This window comes from Astatotilapia calliptera, chromosome 22 (genome assembly GCF_900246225.1).
Source record: "Astatotilapia calliptera chromosome 22, fAstCal1.2, whole genome shotgun sequence".
NCBI classification, from domain to species: Eukaryota; Metazoa; Chordata; class Actinopteri; order Cichliformes; family Cichlidae; genus Astatotilapia; species Astatotilapia calliptera.
Genome location: NC_039322.1, coordinates 23,999,272 through 24,018,442, shown reverse-complemented (window position 1 = coordinate 24,018,442; position 19,171 = coordinate 23,999,272). Strand labels below are relative to the sequence as shown.

General features: G+C 42.6%; 1 protein-coding gene and 4 non-coding genes across 5 annotated transcripts; 3 read left to right on the top strand and 2 right to left on the bottom strand.

Moving 5' to 3' along the window:
- Nucleotides 1-2,896: 2,896 nt before the first annotated feature.
- Nucleotides 2,897-2,968, bottom strand: trnah-gug (transfer RNA histidin (anticodon GUG)). Its single transcript has one exon. It is a non-coding gene; the product is annotated as a tRNA-His (tRNA).
- Nucleotides 2,969-3,373: 405 nt separating this feature from the next.
- On the top strand, nucleotides 3,374-3,445 carry trnah-gug (transfer RNA histidin (anticodon GUG)). The gene has a single exon. It is a non-coding gene; the product is annotated as a tRNA-His (tRNA).
- A 5,604-nt stretch (nucleotides 3,446-9,049) lies between these two features.
- Nucleotides 9,050-9,121, bottom strand: trnah-gug (transfer RNA histidin (anticodon GUG)). The gene has a single exon. It is a non-coding gene; the product is annotated as a tRNA-His (tRNA).
- Nucleotides 9,122-9,522: 401 nt separating this feature from the next.
- Nucleotides 9,523-9,594, top strand: trnah-gug (transfer RNA histidin (anticodon GUG)). Its single transcript has one exon. It is a non-coding gene; the product is annotated as a tRNA-His (tRNA).
- Nucleotides 9,595-13,378: 3,784 nt separating this feature from the next.
- Nucleotides 13,379-17,206, top strand: rpl14 (ribosomal protein L14). Its single transcript, XM_026156253.1, has 6 exons — nucleotides 13,379-13,457; nucleotides 14,093-14,194; nucleotides 14,280-14,374; nucleotides 14,550-14,649; nucleotides 16,755-16,808; nucleotides 17,111-17,206. Exons 1-6 carry the CDS (start codon nucleotides 13,455-13,457, stop codon nucleotides 17,168-17,170), a joined length of 414 nt encoding a protein of 137 aa, XP_026012038.1. The 5' UTR covers nucleotides 13,379-13,454; the 3' UTR covers nucleotides 17,171-17,206.
- The last annotated feature ends 1,965 nt before the right edge of the window (nucleotides 17,207-19,171 follow it).

The window sequence follows — 19,171 nt, the reverse complement described above, 5'->3', positions numbered from 1 at the left end:
AGGAAAAACGGGAGCTGGAAGCATGTAAATATAATAATAACCACTTCAGCCAAGAAGAGTGCCTGACGAGCCCAGTTGTAAGTAAGCTATTAAGACTCGACTGTACACCGTGTTCGTGTTTTCCTCCGAAAACAATAAGTTCCGTTGGAGCAGTCTTTCAACGCCTCTCTCTGTCTCTCGCAAGAAAAGTTGACCCACACAACAAAGTAAAGCTAGTTTTCGGCTACGAGCCGACAGGGACCCCGCCGTATTAGTCAGAGGTCCCTTTACTACAGTTCGGAGTCGCGGACCTTCAGTAACAGTAATAAATCACACAGCAATAGTACATTCACGTTGTTGTAAAAAGCATGATAATATATTAAGTAATCCAAAGTATTCAGAATACGTTACTGTCATTGAGTAACGTAACGGAATACGTTACAGAATACATTTTGGGGCATGTATTCTGTATTCTGTAATGGAATACATTTTAAAAGTAACCTTCCCAACACTGCGACTACCTCACCGACAGACCACAGTACGTCAGGCTGAAGGACATCACGTCTGACACAGTGGTCAGCAGCACAGGAGCACCACAGGGAACTGTGCTGTCCCCTCTTCTCTTCACCCTGTACACCTCTGACTTCTGCTACAACTCTGAATTATGCCACATTCAGAAGTTTGCAGACGACACAGCCATCATGGGGTGTATCTGGGATGATCAGGAAGAGGAGTACAGAAGTCTGGTGAGGAACTTTGTCGCATGGAGTCACACAAACCACCTGCAACTCAACACCTCAAAGACTAAGGAACTGGTTGTGGACTTCGGGAGGTCTAGAGCAGGTCCACTGCCGGTTCAGATAGAGGGGGAGGAGGTGGAGGTGGTCAACAAGTACAAGTACCTCGGGCTGTGGGTGGACAATAAACTGGACTGGTCATGCAACACAGAGCACCTGTATAAAAAAGCCCAAAGCCGACTGTACTTCCTCAGGAGGCTGAGGTCTTTTAACATCTGCAGGAAGCTCCTGAGGATGTTTTACCAGTCGGTGGTTGCTGGAGTACTTTTCTATGCTGTGGTGTGCTGGGGGAGCAGCACAGCAAAGAGGGACTCATCCAGGCTGGAAAAACTGATCAGGAAGGCTGGCTCTGTGGTCGGCATGAAGCTGGACACTCTGGTGACAGTGGCAGAGAAAAGGACATTAAAGAAACTGCTGGGCATCCTCTGCACACGGTCATAAACAACCAGAAGAGTCTGTTCAGTGACAGGTTGCTTCTCCCCAAGACAAGAACTAACAGACTTAAAAACTCCTTTGTCCCACACGCCATCAGACTGTTTAACTCCTCTCTGGAGGGGAGAGGGAGGGGAAACAGGAGGACAAAGGAGGACAAAGGAGGGGGGAACAACTAAGCTGTAGTGCCTCTTCACCTCACTGTACAATACCTTTTGTGCAATACTTTTTGTAAATAGTCAACAGTGCAATAGACTCAATACTTGAAATGTGCAATTCACTTGTATTTTTATTTTTTATTCCTATTTATTCTATTTATCCCCTTTGTATATTTTAATTATATTTGTCTCTGTATTTATATGTGTGTGTGTGTGTGTGTGTGTGTGTGTGTGTGTGTGTGTGTGTGTGTGTGTGTATATATATATATATATATAACAATTCTGTAACTGTAACTTCGGTCGTTGCTGTGCTTTTTTTGGAAGTCGAATTTCCCAGAGGAACCCACCCGAGGGATTAATAAAGTTCTATCTTATCTTATCTTATCTTATCTTATCTTATCTTATCTTATCTTATTTTATGCCTTTACCGCCCTCTTGTGGCAAGATGTGATCATGTGTTTCCTTTGCTCAATTATTTGTCACTTAATGCCTTTAGGCTGCACCGATTGACTGATTGTCCACCTGCTCCAACTCCTTATGAAACACGTGTGTAATTGAATAATGATTGAAACTCTAATCATTATTCTGATGACAGTACAAAACTTGACTTTTACCTCGAGGTTGAGGAAAATTCTAGTTGTTTCTTTCTTGCGTTGTCACATTTACAAGAATTACAGAAATCTAAAAAGTGTTCCAGTAAATATGTTGTTATACTGCAAGAGCATCACAAGCATTCAACATGAAACCTTCCCAGCTTGGGGAAAAAACACAGGTGATCCTGAGATTTAATGAAGAAACAGCAGCTTCAGATAAGACTTTCTGGTAGCTGAGATCAGCACCGTGTTAAGCACGAACACTTTGACCAGACTTTGTGCGTGTACATTTTTATCCACAAAGTTGTTGAAAGGATGCAAAACCCATCAGAGTATGGATGACATGTAACAGTAAAAGACACTGAATTAAAACAAATGTGATTGAACAGAAGATTTCCAACAAAGACATAACACAGCCACAAAAATAAAAGGGTTAAAGTATTTTTAAAAATTCAAAATTAAGATAAAAACAACTATTTGTATCAAGTTATGTCACATTTTCTCAAAAACAATAAAAGTAATAAAGTAAAATAGTTATTCAAATAAAAAAATTAAGTATAAAATATAAGAAAATGTTTGGTTTGTAGTGCCACCTTTTGTGTAGGAACACATGAGTAAAAATGTCATTGATCCAGCGTTGATGAGTCATATCAAGAAGTCAAAGCCTTTATGCCTTAGACTTTATGGACGCAGCTTTTTGTCGTTAATTTCTGAACTCTTGTGCTGCTTTTCCCTAACTCAGTAAGCCGTTGTAGAAATGACAAAATAAAGTAAATAGTGCACAGCGTGCGGTTGCTTTTTGTTACCCACTGATCACCGGTTACAAGTTGACTTCTTAAATTAATCTGTTTTTATTATTATATCAAACGTCATGTATCTGTTTTTGTCTCATCTCTCGTGCAAATTTCAGACAGGTGCTTTAAAAGCTTCACCTCAATGCCGTGACCCGGATTCGAACCGGGGTTGCTGCGGCCACAACGCAGAGTACTAACCACTATACGATCACGGCTGGTCAGCTGCAGACTGAAAGTCCATGTAGTCAGTCACCTCCAATCCACAGGAGTCCATTTTAAACCCACTAAGCAGGACTGTACATTTTAAGTTTGACACGCTTAGGTCGTATCAACATTAGAACTACAAACATTTCGTGCTTTTCACTGCCAGTTACAGTCTGGATCTTGCTTTTTTTTTCTTATTTCACCGTAAAAACTGGAATCTGCGTGTAACAGCTGACCTGCACGATGTGCAGAAGAGCACCAAAATGTATTTACGGTCAGACCACGCGAGGTCCCTGTGTTAATGCAGATACTGTTACTGTGCCACGTGCGTAAATGTGCGCACCGTAGACACAGAGTTTGAGATCGATATGAAGGAAAAAACACAATAAAGATTGCAGATGATTATTTTCTGACCAGCCGTGATCGTATAGTGGTTAGTACTCTGCGTTGTGGCCGCAGCAACCCCGGTTCGAATCCGGGTCACGGCAGAGTGGATATGATTTCATTTTGGGGAGCTTCACACTTTAAGTGGTGACTAGTTGTTTGTGTGCGTTTCCATTTTTTGTCTTTTGTTCTCTTCTCACTCTACGTCCTGAGTACTGAGTCAGGATGTAGAGTGAGCACTCAGTACAGGTGTTTTGAGGCAACGAGTTTCCAAACATTTTTTAAGTTCTGGGAACTGATTAGACAAACCGTGGGTAACACAGGAAGTCAAAGCTGTCCTCAATATGAAGAAGAAGGCTTTCAGGAGCAAGTGAAGGAGGAGATGAAAGCAGCACAGCGGGAGGTGAAACACTGCCTGAGGGAAGCAAAGGACACCTACAGGAGGAAGGTGGAGCAGAAGTTGGAGAGGAACAATATGAGGGAGGTCTGGAATGGTGTGAAAACCATCACAGGCCACAACACCAAGAAAAGCACAGTGGGGGGGACTGTGGAGAAGGCAAACGAACTCAACAACTTCTTCAACAGGTTTGACCAGCCCACAACCCCCCCACCCTCACCCTCACCTTTATTACAGAGTCCTCTCCCCACTCTCCTACCTCCCTCGCTTCCCCCCCTTCCTGACACCATGACACCCCCCTCCTCCAATCCCTCTCTCAGCAGCAAGACATCTCCCCCCCTCCCCTCCTCCCAAACACCTCCCAGTGTCACAGTGGATCAGGTCAGGAGACAACTGAGGAAGCTTCGCCCCAGGAAGGCAGCAGGCCCAGACAAGGTGTGTCCTAGGATGCTAAAGGCGTGTGCTGCTGAACTTGGGGAGCCGCTACAACGAGTCTTCAACCTCAGTCTGCGACTGGGGAGAGTGCCCGCCCTATGGAAGACATCCTGCATCGTCCCGGTCCCCAAAAGGAACCGGCCCAATGAGCTGAATGACTTCCGACCGGTGGCACTGACGTCACATCTTATGAAGACTCTAGAGCGGCTCTTCCTCAACCTCCTCCGACCACAGGTGCAACATGCCCAGGACCCACTACAGTTTGCATACAAGGCGGGTGTCGGAGTGGAGGATGCCATCCTGTACCTCCTACACAGAGCCCACTCACACCTGGATGGGGGAAAAGGCACGGTCAGGATCCTGTTTCTTGACTTTTCCAGTGCCTTTAATACCATCCGGCCCTGTATGCTTCAGGAAAAACTGAACAGGATGGAGGTGGACCCCTGCCTGGTGGCTTGGATCTCCGACTACCTCACCGACAGACCACAGTACGTCAGGCTGAAGGACATCACGTCTGACACTGTGGTCAGCAGCACAGGAGCACCACAGGGAACTGTGCTGTCCCCTCTTCTCTTCACCCTGTACACCTCTGACTTCTGCTACAACTCTGAATTATGCCACATTCAGAAGTTTGCAGACGACACAGCCATCATGGGGTGTATCTGGGATGATCAGGAAGAGGAGTACAGAAGTCTGGTGAGGAACTTTGTCGCATGGAGTCACACAAACCACCTGCAACTCAACACCTCAAAGACTAAGGAACTGGTTGTGGACTTCGGGAGGTCCAGAGAAGGTCCACTGCCGGTTCAGGTAGAGGGGGAGGAGGTGGAGGTGGTCAACAAGTACAAGTACCTCGGGCTGTGGGTGGACAATAAACTGGACTGGTCATGCAACACAGAGCACCTGTATAAAAAAGCCCAAAGCCGACTGTACTTCCTCAGGAGGCTGAGGTCTTTTAACATCTGCAGGAAGCTCCTGAGGATGTTTTACCAGTCGGTGGTTGCTGGAGTACTTTTCTATGCTGTGGCGTGCTGGGGGAGCAGCACAGCAAAGAAGGACTCATGCAGGCTAGAGAAACTGATCAGGAAGGCTAGCTCTGTGGTCGGCATGAAGCTGGACACTCTGGTGACAGTGGCAGAGAAAAGGACATTAAAGAAACTGCTGGGCATCCTCTGCACACGGCCATTAACAACCAGAAGAGTCTGTTCAGTGACAGGTTGCTTCTCCCCAAGACAAGAACTAACAGACTTAAAAACTCCTTTGTCCCACACGCCATCAGACTGTTTAACTCCTCTCTGGAGGGGAGAGGGAGGGGAAACAGGAGGACAAAGGAGGGGGGAACAACTAAGCTGTAGTGCCTCTTCACCTCACTGTGCAATACCTTGTGCAATACTTTTGTAAATAGTCAACAGTGCAATAGACTCAATACTTGAAATGTGCAATTCACTTGTATTTTTATTTTTATTCCTATTTATTCTATTTACCCCCTTCGTATATTTTATTTATATTTGTCTCTGTATTTATATATGTGTGTGTGTGTGTGTGTGTATATATATATATAACAATTCTGTAACTGTAACTTCGGTCGTTGCTGTGCTTTTTTTGGAAGTCGAATTTCCCAGAGGAACCCACCCGAGGGATTAATAAAGTTCTATCTTATCTTATCTTATCTTATCTTATCTTATTTTATGCCTTTACCGCCCTCTTGTGGCAAGATGTGATCATGTGTTTCCTTTGCTCAATTATTTGTCACTTAATGCCTTTAGGCTGCACCGATTGACTGATTGTCCACCTGCTCCAACTCCTTATGAAACACGTGTGTAATTGAATAATGATTGAAACTCTAATCATTATTCTGATGACAGTACAAAACTTGACTTTTACCTCGAGGTTGAGGAAAATTCTAGTTGTTTCTTTCTTGCGTTGTCACATTTACAAGAATTACAGAAATCTAAAAAGTGTTCCAGTAAATATGTTGTTATACTGCAAGAGCATCACAAGCATTCAACATGAAACCTTCCCAGCTTGGGGAAAAAACACAGGGTGATCCTGAGATTTAATGAAGAAACAGCAGCTTCAGATAAGACTTTCTGGTAGCTGAGATCAGCACCGTGTTAAGCACGAACACTTTGACCAGACTTTGTGCGTGTACATTTTTATCCACAAAGTTGTTGAAAGGATGCAAAACCCATCAGAGTATGGATGACATGTAACAGTAAAAGACACTGAATTAAAACAAATGTGATTGAACAGAAGATTTCCAACAAAGACATAACACAGCCACAAAAATAAAAGGGTTAAAGTATTTTAAAAAATTCAAAATTAAGATAAAAACAACTATTTGTATCAAGTTATGTCACATTTTCTCAAAAACAATAAAAGTAATAAAGTAAAATAGTTATTCAAATAAAAAAATTAAGTATAAAATATAAGAAAATGTTTGGTTTGTAGTGCCACCTTTTGTGTAGGAACACATGAGTAAAAATGTCATTGATCCAGCGTTGATGAGTCATATCAAGAAGTCAAAGCCTTTATGTTACAGAATTGTTATATATATATATATATATATATATATATATATATATATATACACACACACACACACACACACACACACACATATATAAATACAGAGACAAATATAAATAAAATATACGAAGGGGATAAATAGAATAAATAGGAATAAAAAATAAAAATACAAGTGAATTGCACATTTCAAGTATTGAGTCTATTGCACTGTTGACTATTTACAAAAGTATTGCACAAAAGGTATTGTACAGTGAGGTGAAGAGGCACTACAGCTTAGTTGTTCCCCCCTCCTTTGTCCTCCTGTTTCCCCTCCCTCTCCCCTCCAGAGAGGAGTTAAACAGTCTGATGGCGTGTGGGACAAAGGAGTTTTTAAGTCTGTTAGTTCTTGTCTTTGGGAGAAGCAACCTGTCACTGAACAGACTCCTCTGGTTGTTTATGACCGTGTGCAGAGGATGCCCAGCATTGTTCATAATGTCCAGCAGTTTCTTTAATGTCCTTTTCTCTGCCACTGTCACCAGAGTGTCCAGCTTCATGCCGACCACAGAGCCAGCCTTCCTGATCAGTTTCTCCAGCCTGGATGAGTCCTTCTTTGCTGTGCTGCTCCCCCAGCACACCACAGCATAGAAAAGTACTCCAGCAACCACCGACTGGTAAAACATCCTCAGGAGCTTCCTGCAGATGTTAAAAGACCTCAGCCTCCTGAGGAAGTACAGTCGGCTTTGGGCTTTTTTATACAGGTGCTCTGTGTTGCATGACCAGTCCAGTTTATTGTCCACCCACAGCCCGAGGTACTTGTACTTGTTGACCACCTCCACCTCCTCCCCCTCTACCTGAACCGGCAGTGGACCTTCTCTGGACCTCCCGAAGTCCACAACCAGTTCCTTAGTCTTTGAGGTGTTGAGTTGCAGGTGGTTTGTGTGACTCCATGCGACAAAGTTCCTCACCAGACTTCTGTACTCCTCTTCCTGATCATCCCAGATACACCCCATGATGGCTGTGTCGTCTGCAAACTTCTGAATATGGCATAATTCAGAGTTGTAGCAGAAGTCAGAGGTGTACAGGGTGAAGAGAAGAGGGGACAGCACAGTTCCCTGTGGTGCTCCTGTGCTGCTGACCACAGTGTCAGACGTGATGTCCTTCAGCCTGACGTACTGTGGCCTGTCGGTGAGGTAGTCGGAGATCCAAGCCACCAGGCAGGGGTCCACCTCCATCCTGTTCAGTTTTTCCTGAAGCATACAGGGCCGGATGGTATTAAAGGCACTGGAAAAGTCAAGAAACAGGATCCTGACCGTGCCTTTTCCCCCGTCCAGGTGTGAGTGGGCTCTGTGTAGGAGGTACAGGATGGCATCCTCCACTCCGACACCCGCCTTGTATGCAAACTGTAGTGGGTCCTGGGCATGCTGCACCTGTGGTCGGAGGAGGTTGAGGAAGAGCCGCTCTAGAGTCTTCATAAGATGTGACGTCAGTGCCACCGGTCGGAAGTCATTCAGCTCATTGGGCCGGTTCTTTTTGGGGACCGGGACGATGCAGGATGTCTTCCATAGGGCGGGCACTCTCCCCAGTCGCAGACTGAGGTTGAAGACTCGTTGTAGCGGCTCCCCAAGTTCAGCAGCACACGCCTTTAGCATCCTAGGACACACCTTGTCTGGGCCTGCTGCCTTTCTGGGGCGAAGCTTCCTCAGTTGTCTCCTGACCTGATCCACTGTGACACTGGGAGATGTTTGGGAGGAGGGGAGGGGGGGAGATGTCTTGCTGCTGAGAGAGGGATTGGAGGAGGGGGGGGGAAGCGAGGGAGGTAGGAGAGTGGGGAGAGGACTCTGTAATAAAGGTGAGGGTGAGGGTGGGGGGGTTGTGGGCTGGTCAAACCTGTTGAAGAAGTTGTTGAGTTCGTTTGCCTTCTCCACAGTCCCCCCCACTGTGCTTTTCTTGGTGTTGTGGCCTGTGATGGTTTTCACACCATTCCAGACCTCCCTCATATTGTTCCTCTCCAACTTCTGCTCCACCTTCCTCCTGTAGGTGTCCTTTGCTTCCCTCAGGCAGCGTTTCACCTCCCGCTGTGCTGCTTTCATCTCCTCCTTCACTTGCTCCTGAAAGCCTTCTTCTTCATATTGAGGACAGCTTTGACTTCCTGTGTTACCCACGGTTTGTCTAATCAGTTCCCAGAACTTAAAAAATGTTTGGAAACTCGTTGCCTCAAAACACCTGTACTGAGTGCTCACTCTACATCCTGACTCAGTACTCAGGACGTAGAGTGAGAAGAGAACAAAAGACAAAAAATGGAAACGCACACAAACAACTAGTCACCACTTAAAGTGTGAAGCTCCCCAAAATGAAATCATATCCACTCTGCCGTGACCCGGATTCGAACCGGGGTTGCTGCGGCCACAACGCAGAGTACTAACCACTATACGATCACGGCTGGTCAGAAAATGATCACCTGCAATCTTTATTGTGTTTATTCCTTCATATCGATCTCAAACTCTGTGTCTACGGCACATTTACGCACGTGGCACAGTAACAGTATCTGCATTAACACAGGGACCTCGCGTGGTCTGACCGTAAATACATTTTGGTGCTCTTCTGCACATCGTGCAGGTCAGATGTAACATGCAGATTCCAGTTTTTACGGTGAAATAAGAAAAAAAAAGCAAGATCCAGACTGTAACTGGCAGTGAAAAGCACGAAATGTTTGTAGTTCTAATGTTGATACGACCTAAGCGTGTCAAACTTAAAACGTACAGTCCTGCTTAGTGGGTTTAAAATGGACTCCTGTGGATTGGAGGTGACTGACTACATGGACTTTCAGTCTGCAGCTGACCAGCCGTGATCGTATAGTGGTTAGTACTCTGCGTTGTGGCCGCAGCAACCCCGGTTCGAATCCGGGTCACGGCATTGAGGTGAAGCTTTTAAAGCACCTGTCTGAAATTTGCACGAGAGATGAAACAAAAACAGATACATGATGTTTGATATAATAATAAAAACAGATTAATTTAAGAAGTCAACTTGTAACCGGTGATCAGTGGGTAACAAAAAGCAACCGCACGCTGTGCACTATTTACTTTATTTTGTCATTTCTACAACGGCTTACTGAGTTAGGGAAAAGCAGCACAAGAGTTCAGAAATTAACGACAAAAAGCTGCGTCCATAAAGTCTAAGGCATAAAGGCTTTGACTTCTTGATATGACTCATCAACGCTGGATCAATGACATTTTTACTCATGTGTTCCTACACAAAAGGTGGCACTACAAACCAAACATTTTCTTATATTTTATACTTAATTTTTTTATTTGAATAACTATTTTACTTTATTACTTTTATTGTTTTTGAGAAAATGTGACATAACTTGATACAAATAGTTGTTTTTATCTTAATTTTGAATTTTTTAAAATACTTTAACCCTTTTATTTTTGTGGCTGTGTTATGTCTTTGTTGGAAATCTTCTGTTCAATCACATTTGTTTTAATTCAGTGTCTTTTACTGTTACATGTCATCCATACTCTGATGGATTTTGCATCCTTTCAACAACTTTGTGGATAAAAATGTACACGCACAAAGTCTGGTCAAAGTGTTCGTGCTTAACACGGTGCTGATCTCAGCTACCAGAAAGTCTTATCTGAAGCTGCTGTTTCTTCATTAAATCTCAGGATCACCTGTGTTTTTTCCCCAAGCTGGGAAGGTTTCATGTTGAATGCTTGTGATGCTCTTGCAGTATAACAACATATTTACTGGAACACTTTTTAGATTTCTGTAATTCTTGTAAATGTGACAACGCAAGAAAGAAACAACTAGAATTTTCCTCAACCTCGAGGTAAAAGTCAAGTTTTGTACTGTCATCAGAATAATGTTTGGAAACTTGTTGCCTCAAAAAACCAGTACTGAGTACTCACTCTACTGAGCCGGTGTCCTACACTGGCTCTCGAGGCCTGGAGTTCCCTGCCCCTGCTTTAAAGAGAAGAAGCAAGAAGCACAAACCTCCAAACAGGAAGTGGTGAAAGGTGTTCCACATGTCTTGCAGGGCTTCTGGGAATTTCCTCCTCACGCCCTCTTGAACATGTCCTCTCAGAGTCTGAGCAGACTCTCCACCAGTGTCACAAAGACCCTTTTGGATCGAGTCTTCAAAACTCTCACAGCAACGGAGAAAAGGCCGTCTTCTCCCGCTCCATCAGAAACGACACAGTCCAGACCATCCTGACAAAAATCTGAGAGAAATATCCACAAGAAACTCTCCTCAACAACATTGCAAACTTTGCACCAGTTCTGCTCATTACAATCAGACTATCAGACGGGCATCTGTGCCACCCTCCTGGGAAGAGCTGATGAGAGCCCCAGACAAGGGGTCACCCAGCAGCCACGGAGCAGAAGCCAGAGGGGGCTGCAGTGATGTGCCCGCGGTGTGCAGTGATGTGCCCGCGGGCTCTGCCGGAAGTCAGCTGTGCCAGAGTAGACCGAGCCCCAGCCCCAGAGCCCGCAGAAGGGGCCCGACCCACCCCGATAGCTAACTGAGAACAGGGGTGTGTGAAGACCCCATAACTCCCTCTGTCTAGCGCAGTGTTGCTGCACGCTGTTCTAAAGCAGCGGTCCCCAACCCCCGGGCCTCGGACCGGTACTGGTCCGTGAGTCGTTTGGTACCGGGCCACGAGAGTTGAGGCTCAGGTGTGAAATGTATGGTTTTCAGGGTTTTTATCGGTTTTCACCGTTATTTTGTTATCGTTTTGATCGTTAACTCGGTTTTCCTGGGTCTTTTCACGTGTGTTATGAATAAATCTTCTTTTTTTCAGTACCGGTATTAGTTTTATTTTGTTGTATTTATCCGCGACACCTTAAAGGCCGGTCCGTGAAAATATTGTCGGGCATAAACCGGTCCATGGCGCAAAAAAGGTTGGGGACCGCTGTTCTAAAGTGCATTTAAAACATGGGAGGGCATGGTGTTGTTAACAGGACATATTGGCATTATTATTTTTAAGAGAATCTGAACTTGTTCTTACAGCTAACATATCAACAACAGTAACTGAAAAAGGTAAATGAAATAAAAAAGTTTCCAATAACAATAACAATGCTCCACATCTTTGTTTTTAAGAGTCCACATATAAGTTTCCAGATAGCAGGATTTTAGTGTTTGAGTATTCTTCAGGACTTAAGAATATTAACAAAAGGAGCATCTTCACTCCACAAAGCTGATCAGAACCACACATGTCTTCCAACATCCACAGATCTGTGTTTTACAATTAAGAGGAAGTTTGCATGATGTTTTCCAAGTGCTCAAATCCTCAGAGGCCTATTTAGGAATAGAGTTGTACTGATCCAACATGAAAAAAATATCAGCATAAATGGCTGCATTACAAAAATAGTTATTTAGATAAAACATAACTTTAAATTTTCATTAATGGTTGCTCATGCATATGTGAAATAGAGTCCCAGATAATTTGGTTTATTTATTTCTAATTTATTACTTCAGCCAAAGTTAAAGCTTCAGTGGACAAAAGCAATTTAATCTTTCACAATCAAGCTCTTTTAAGTGCGAAAAGGAAAACCCAGCTGGGTAACTGCAGATTACCCAGCTGGGTTTTCAGTACCTGACCAGAAAAATGTTGGATGTAAATTACATCATTTAAATAGCTGCATTACTGGATTGTGGCATTTCTTAGGCATATGTTAAAAGCGAGAGTAAAACAATTTCTTAATCATTTTTACATCACAAATATGTTAATGTAGTAGAGAGAAATTATGCAGGTCACAGCATAAAAAAGTAAAATCTAATTCCCTGAACTTAAAAAAAAAAAAGGAAACTCATTGCCTCAAAAAAATTGTTTTCTCTACTCATGTCATTATGAGTAGGCCTCAGTTCCCTGCTTTTCAAGAATGGGGGTTTAATGAATTAAAAGAATTTGTGTGTCTTGTCAGTCACAAAGTAAACATGCTCTTCTTTTATTTTTAACTCTAAACATTTTATTAAATAGGACTTTATCCATCTACAGGCCGAGAATGCCACACAACATGAAGGGGATCAGTTACGTTTCACACTCCTTTTATTATAAATAATCAAATTGTTACATGTTTAAATTTACAAAAAAAAATGTCAAAATCAGTGTGTTAATGCTAGCTTATTTTAATAAACACAGCTGTCATATAACAAAGTAGAGTGGCACTAGGGGTGGCACATGCCACCCCATGCCAACACAGTAGAGCCGCCTCTGATATCTAGGACAGGTGTGTGTCATGGTGGTCCATAGGCAGATGTCAATAAACACTATTCTACTACTTCCAAGCACTTTACAACTTGTTGTCTAATGTGTGCCTTTCGATTGATTTTGTATTTATGTATATTTTTTTGTTTTGTTTTGAATAAATTTCTCCTGTGTGCTATTTATTCTTGCACCTAGTATTTATATTTTAATCCGGCAGAGGTGGTGTGGAGCACCCAACATTTGGTTGTACATGTACAATGACAATAAAGGTCTATTTTATTATATTCTATTCTGTTCTATTCTTTTCTAAGTAGGAGAATGATACGCGGGTAAAGCAAACACCGTAACAATTCCGAAAATCTTCAAAGGGATGAAGCTCCTTAATCTGATGCTCTTCTGTTACGCTTTTTATAACATTGTAGTCTATGTCTGCATTTCGGAAAACGCATGAAAGTTTCTCTGTCACTTCCAAGTGACTCCGTCACTGCGCATGTGCCAGAATGAACCGGAAGCCGTATGTGCGCCAGGCGGAAGCTCTAACGTCCTTTCTGCTCCCGGACTGCCATCATGGTGAGTTCGCCATGAAAGTGTCAGAGATTTAATATCTTTTTTTTAATGTAAATATGTAATTGCTGTGGGGAAAAATGGGGCCGTGTGTACTTTTAAGGCACTAATACACACATCTATGAGGTTTTTGTACAGTACTGTGTCAGTTTTGCGTTTTTAATGAGGTATTTGTAAGATGTCGGCAGTTCCCCGCAACACAACGTGGTCTATCAGGCTGAGTGGGCCTGAGAGCTGAGAGGGGAAGCACGCTCAGTTCGTAGACTTAAATCGCGTAACATAAATCTCGCTGGTTGGGCGTAGTGTGATTTTTAGGTAACTTATAAAAAAACTGTTAAACGCACCCTTGTGTTCGGTGCCTATCGTAGTTAGCAGAAACAGTGGCTAGCTGACGTTAGCTAATTGGTACAATGCATCGCCGGGTAGTCACACAGTCTCCTTAAATGCCCCTTATTTATATATATATATATATATATATATATATATATATATATAAGGTTTTCGTATGTTCTGTTTTTAACGTTAAATTTATTTAACAAAGCTTGTAAAGCACCTATCTAACCAAACAAAAGGTGCCCAGCTTCCTCCTCAGCCTCTCGGCACTCTGGTGAGCAGTGCTCTGCTCTCTTTTTCTGCTCCAGGTGTTCAAGCGCTTCGTTGAGATCGGCCGTGTGGCCTACGTCTCGTTCGGACCCCATGCTGGCAAGCTGGTGGCCATCGTGGATGTCATTGACCAAAACAGAGTGAGTGCTCTGGATTATAGCTGGTAGGTCAGTGTGGGCCCCTACATTTGACTTATTGATGTGAACTGTCTTTTGTGGTTTCTAGGCTCTTGTTGATGGTCCCTGCACAGGGGTGAGGAGGCAGTCCATGCCCTTCAAGTGCATGCACCTCACAGACTATGTCATCAAAATTCCCCACAGGTGAGTGTGGATAGTGATCATATTTAGTAATGGATATTCCAGCTATGAACAGGGCTGTAGAGCGCCGATGGGAGCAAGAATCTGGTTGTGTTTTGGTGCTGCTTTAGGTGTATATAATGTGAAACAGTAATGATCACCCATGTTATCAGTACTTAACATTTGTGGTGGTCCACAGTGCTCGCCAGAAGTTTGTGAGGAAAGCCTGGGAGAAGGCCCAAGTCAACGAGAAGTGGACGGAGAGCAGCTGGGCCAAGAAGATCGAAGCAAGACAGAAGGTAAGGCCGTGTTTCACTTTCTAAAGTTTTTAAATTAGTGTTATGGGAGAAAGGGGGACACTTAAACACTGAATTAAATAGTCTTTAATATTGTTTTAATGGCAAATCCAAAATAGTTTTGGAGGGGGGGGAAAGGAGGACGCGGATGTGAAAACCCATCATTAAACATCTCACGTCTGTCTGCTGGGTTGATAGATGTGATTTCATTATTTGTGATTTATTGATGGTGAAGACATAATCTCATTAAACGTGTGACCAGTGTGGTCTAAGATGCTGCTTTCTTGCAATATGATTCCAGTTGTTTGTTGTACTTGTCTGTTCTGATGTTTGCAGTGGTAATGACTTCAGTTGGTGGTGGAAGCTCACCACCTTATCAATAGCTGTAGAAAATACTGAACTGGTTACCACATAGTTCACATAGACCAGTCTGCCAGCACCAGTTTCATACAAAACTTTTTTTCAGTCAAATGAAGCTATACCACATACAATACACAAAGAAAAACTATCACAGTATTTTGGGTGGTACTTACAGAACTGTTTCCAAAAGGTTCACGTCTGAAGACATAAGATTACACAAATGCCTCTGAGGGTTTAACAGCAATGTTGTGATACCTTGTAGTAGAGCAGGGCGATATGACCAAAAATATTTATCACGATATACATTTGAAAATTTGCGATAACGATATAACTGACGATATAATTGACACCAGACAAAATACTTTACAACTCCACAACTTTATTAGTGCAAAAAACCCCATCAATGTATTTTCACTTAAACAAGCAGCTGTTTTTTATGTGCATTAAAGTTATATAAAAACGTAACAGTGCAAATTCCTTGCTGACAGTTTAACCAAAATGCATTTCGAGTGGAAACTGGCCGACATATCCTCAGCATAACCATGTATAATATCCACAAAACTTAAAAAGAGGTTATACACACACAATACGGTAATATTATGTTGAAGCACAGTACGTATCACTCCGCGAGGCGCCTGCCTAATATAGCTGTAATGCTCCGACATTCCATCAAGCGGTGCGGGTTCGTAGCTTAGCAAAGTCGTACTGAAACATTTGACAGATTTTCGAGCGCCGTGTGTACGACATGAAATCGTTTCGAGGTCAGTAAACACAACCAGAGTTCATACATAAGGCACACGGGATTATAAGGGGCACTGTCGATTTTCAGAAAAATCAAAGGATTGATTTTAAGTGTGCCGTATTTTCCAAACAACACGGTAATAACGACGGCCCGCTAGCATGCTGTACCAAAAATAGTGCTTTGTTGTGTATCTGACGGACGAAAGCTAAACCAGTTCCACACCACTGAAGCTGCAGAATTTTTACAAACAAATTCTGGTTCATCGGTTTCATTCAACGATCCGCTTTCGCCCTTCTTATTCTCCGTCGCCGCCATGTAAACATAGGAACTGCGCATGCGCGTTTTACCCATGTTCTATCGCGATATTTCATTTTCCTATCGTTGCCCAAAATTACACTGGTATTACCGTGAACGGTATGATATAGCCCAGCCCTACCTTGTAGCTCACTTAGTGTGCACCTTAGAGGTTAAGGTCGGATCTGTCATTACTAAACAAAAGTTAAACAAAATTGCTGTGTACACTTCATTTTTGCGTGACTGTGTAACAGATTGTTCTAGTCTAGTTGGTCACAGCAATGCAGAAGATTATATATATGGCGACATATATAAAATGGGTTCATTACTAGGACAAATATCTTCAGTGCAGATTGGAATTACTTCAAATGCTTAAAATAATCGACAGTACGATGAATCAAATGTGGCGAGCAGAGTATTCACACCTTAACCAAAGTTCATGAAGTCTCAGATCCAGAACAAGGATGTCTCGGTGAGCCTGAGAAGGGTTGTGGAAAGTATCTGCCCTTACTTTCTTAGACCCCGGAGCCTGTGATGGGAAAGGTTTCGAGCCTGGTGGAAGTTGTTGTGATGGAGATTCAGTGTTGGTACTTGTGTTTTACTTTCACCTGTTTGGCCGTCTGCCACAGCTGAATGGATTCTAGTCAGTCACACAAAAAAGCAAACCACCCCCAGGCGCTCTCTGACCCTTGCCTCTTGGATTTCTTTGCAGAAGGCCAAGATGTCTGACTTCGACCGCTACAAGGTGATGAAGGCCAAGAGAATGGTAAGTGTGGCAAAAACACAAAATGCCTCAAATATGTGAGCCAAGTAAGCAAGCAGAGTGGCTTCAGATTATTCCTGAGGTTCAAACACTGGAACCCTCAGCTCTGATATTTCCTGCCTGTTAAACATGCTCTTTGAGGCTGCACTGTCACTATATACACACATGGTTAGAGCTTCTGAGGTTAGTGGATAGTGATTTAGTTAGTGATTGTGCCAGTAAGCAGGGTGCAGGTCAGTAGTGTTTATCCTCCAGCAGTCACTGAATATTTTTTAATGCATTCTGTTTTGTTTTTTCCTTTGCAGAGGAACAAGATCATCAAGCATGAGGTGAAGAAGCTGCAGAAGGAGGCTGCAAAGAAGTGAACAGTTTCTACAAAATAAATGTCCTGTTCAATTGTTCTCCTGTTGTCTTCTCTTCTTTTATCATCAGATTGAAACTGCTTTAGACCTTTAAACCTGAGCTGCTGGTACATAGAAATACCAAAACCCAAATTTTGATATGAGGACATTATCCCTAAAGTTTCCAAAGCTTCTGTGAACTCAGAAAAGTAACTGATGTAAAAACATAGAGCAAAGTAATAGAGTAAATGTTCTTAAAGTATTGGGTAAAATTTGTAATCACAGCTTATTTGAAGCTTTGAGACGGGATGTCTACAACACAGAGTTGGCTGCTTTCATAAAGTTATTTTTTTTGTCATTCTAATATCTGTGCTGACCACCTTAAATTAAATATTTCATCTGGGCATATGGCCTCCTTTACAGTAATGCTTAAAGTATTGAAATGAACAACCAAACTTTAAACTTAAGAATTCAAAATAAAATGTTTTTTTTAAAGATCAAAGATCCATAATATCCAGGCTTGTGTCTGTAACCAAGCTGGAGTCATAACACTGTTAACATGAGCAAAATGCAGGATGTGCAGGACTATAACTGTTACAGTCAAATATATATGGACCTGTGAGCAATGCCTAAGTTTGTTTTACATTAAGCTGATGCAGGAACATACTTGTAATACACAGTGGTGCATAAAAATGAAGCAGAAAGCAGGAAATGAAGTGTTTGTGTAATAACTCATAAGGAGCCCATCACAATCCCTGTCAATGTATTACAAACTATAAACATTCCAGCGACACTGGTGTAATCACTATAAGAGTAATAAATGTACAAAAGGTCATTTCTGCCCAGTGTACTTTAATCTGTATATGTCTTACTTATAGGCTATCTATTATACCTGGGATCAAGGTTAACCTATCCAACCACACTTAATATGACAGCTGACAGTCAACTAATCATTTAACGTAAATACTTCCGTTTTTAATTACTCTGTGCTTCCTAATTTAGCCTCAACGTGTCGCTAAAGTGATCGTTGGAGTGTAAGGCAAAAAAAACCAAACAAACATAAAAACCGAGCGCCAAGAACCATTTTGTCACTTGGCCACTAGATGGCAGTCTTGGTTAATCTTGGCTGATGTAGTGGAGCATAGCCTCTTTGTCTCTTCATATTTACTTAAAAACAAGTGATAGTTTTTCAGATGTTTAAATCTGAGCCACTAAATGCAAAGCTGACGTGCGTCATTTTGCTCAGTAAATCATTTGTTTAAATAACTGTTAGCTGTGAGATGTTTAGTATGGTAATTATGTGGTAAAGCACAGAGCAGCTTTGCACCAATTCTTTGAAACAGATTCCCTACTTTTATTTTTAAAGAGCTTTTTTATAGCGCTCCCCAGTCCTGGCTGAAATAAGCCACCATTTTGGGAGATGCTGTCATCAGCCAAACAGGTTCCTCTTCAAACCTCAGAGAGGAGCTTGTAAATATTACATAACAGCGCGCTTGAACGTCTCCCAGCTGGTTGGGTGCACAGAGCAGGGACACGGAGATAATGCGCCCGAGGACTGGAGGAGGCCTGCAATCGGAGGTCCGATTCACAGCTGCTCTGGTTTTTACAGTATCATTAAAACACAAATAACGATGATAACGAGCCTTTGTTCTGTTTTGGGGCCGAGCCGCATTAAACATCCCGGGATATATTTCACCCTGAAAGCGTTAAATGACTAATGCCGGGCTGTAGAGCAGGAGCACAGGTCAGTTAATAAGAAATGAGATAAAGTATATTTAGTGTTGTTATCGTGGGCCCGATAAACACGCTTTTCTCTGAGCGTAGCTCTGACGTCAGAGATGAATGGTACCAATGCGCAGTGATCATGGAGCCGTCATTTACCCGTAACAAGACCGGAAACGCTCTCTAATGTCTTTCAAAATAAAACCAAAGTAAAGCTCCATTTTACGTCAGGTTTCCTCTTTATTTCCATTAGAACAACAAAAATCGGAGGCAATGTTCAACATCTGAAGGGAGACAATAAAA

Coding starts and splice junctions, on each gene's coding strand:
- rpl14 (XM_026156253.1), top strand. Junction 14,650..16,754: donor AGATCGAAGCAAGACAGAAG/GTAAGGCCGTGT, acceptor ATTTCTTTGCAG/AAGGCCAAGATGTCTGACTT. Junction 16,809..17,110: donor TGATGAAGGCCAAGAGAATG/GTAAGTGTGGCA, acceptor TTTCCTTTGCAG/AGGAACAAGATCATCAAGCA.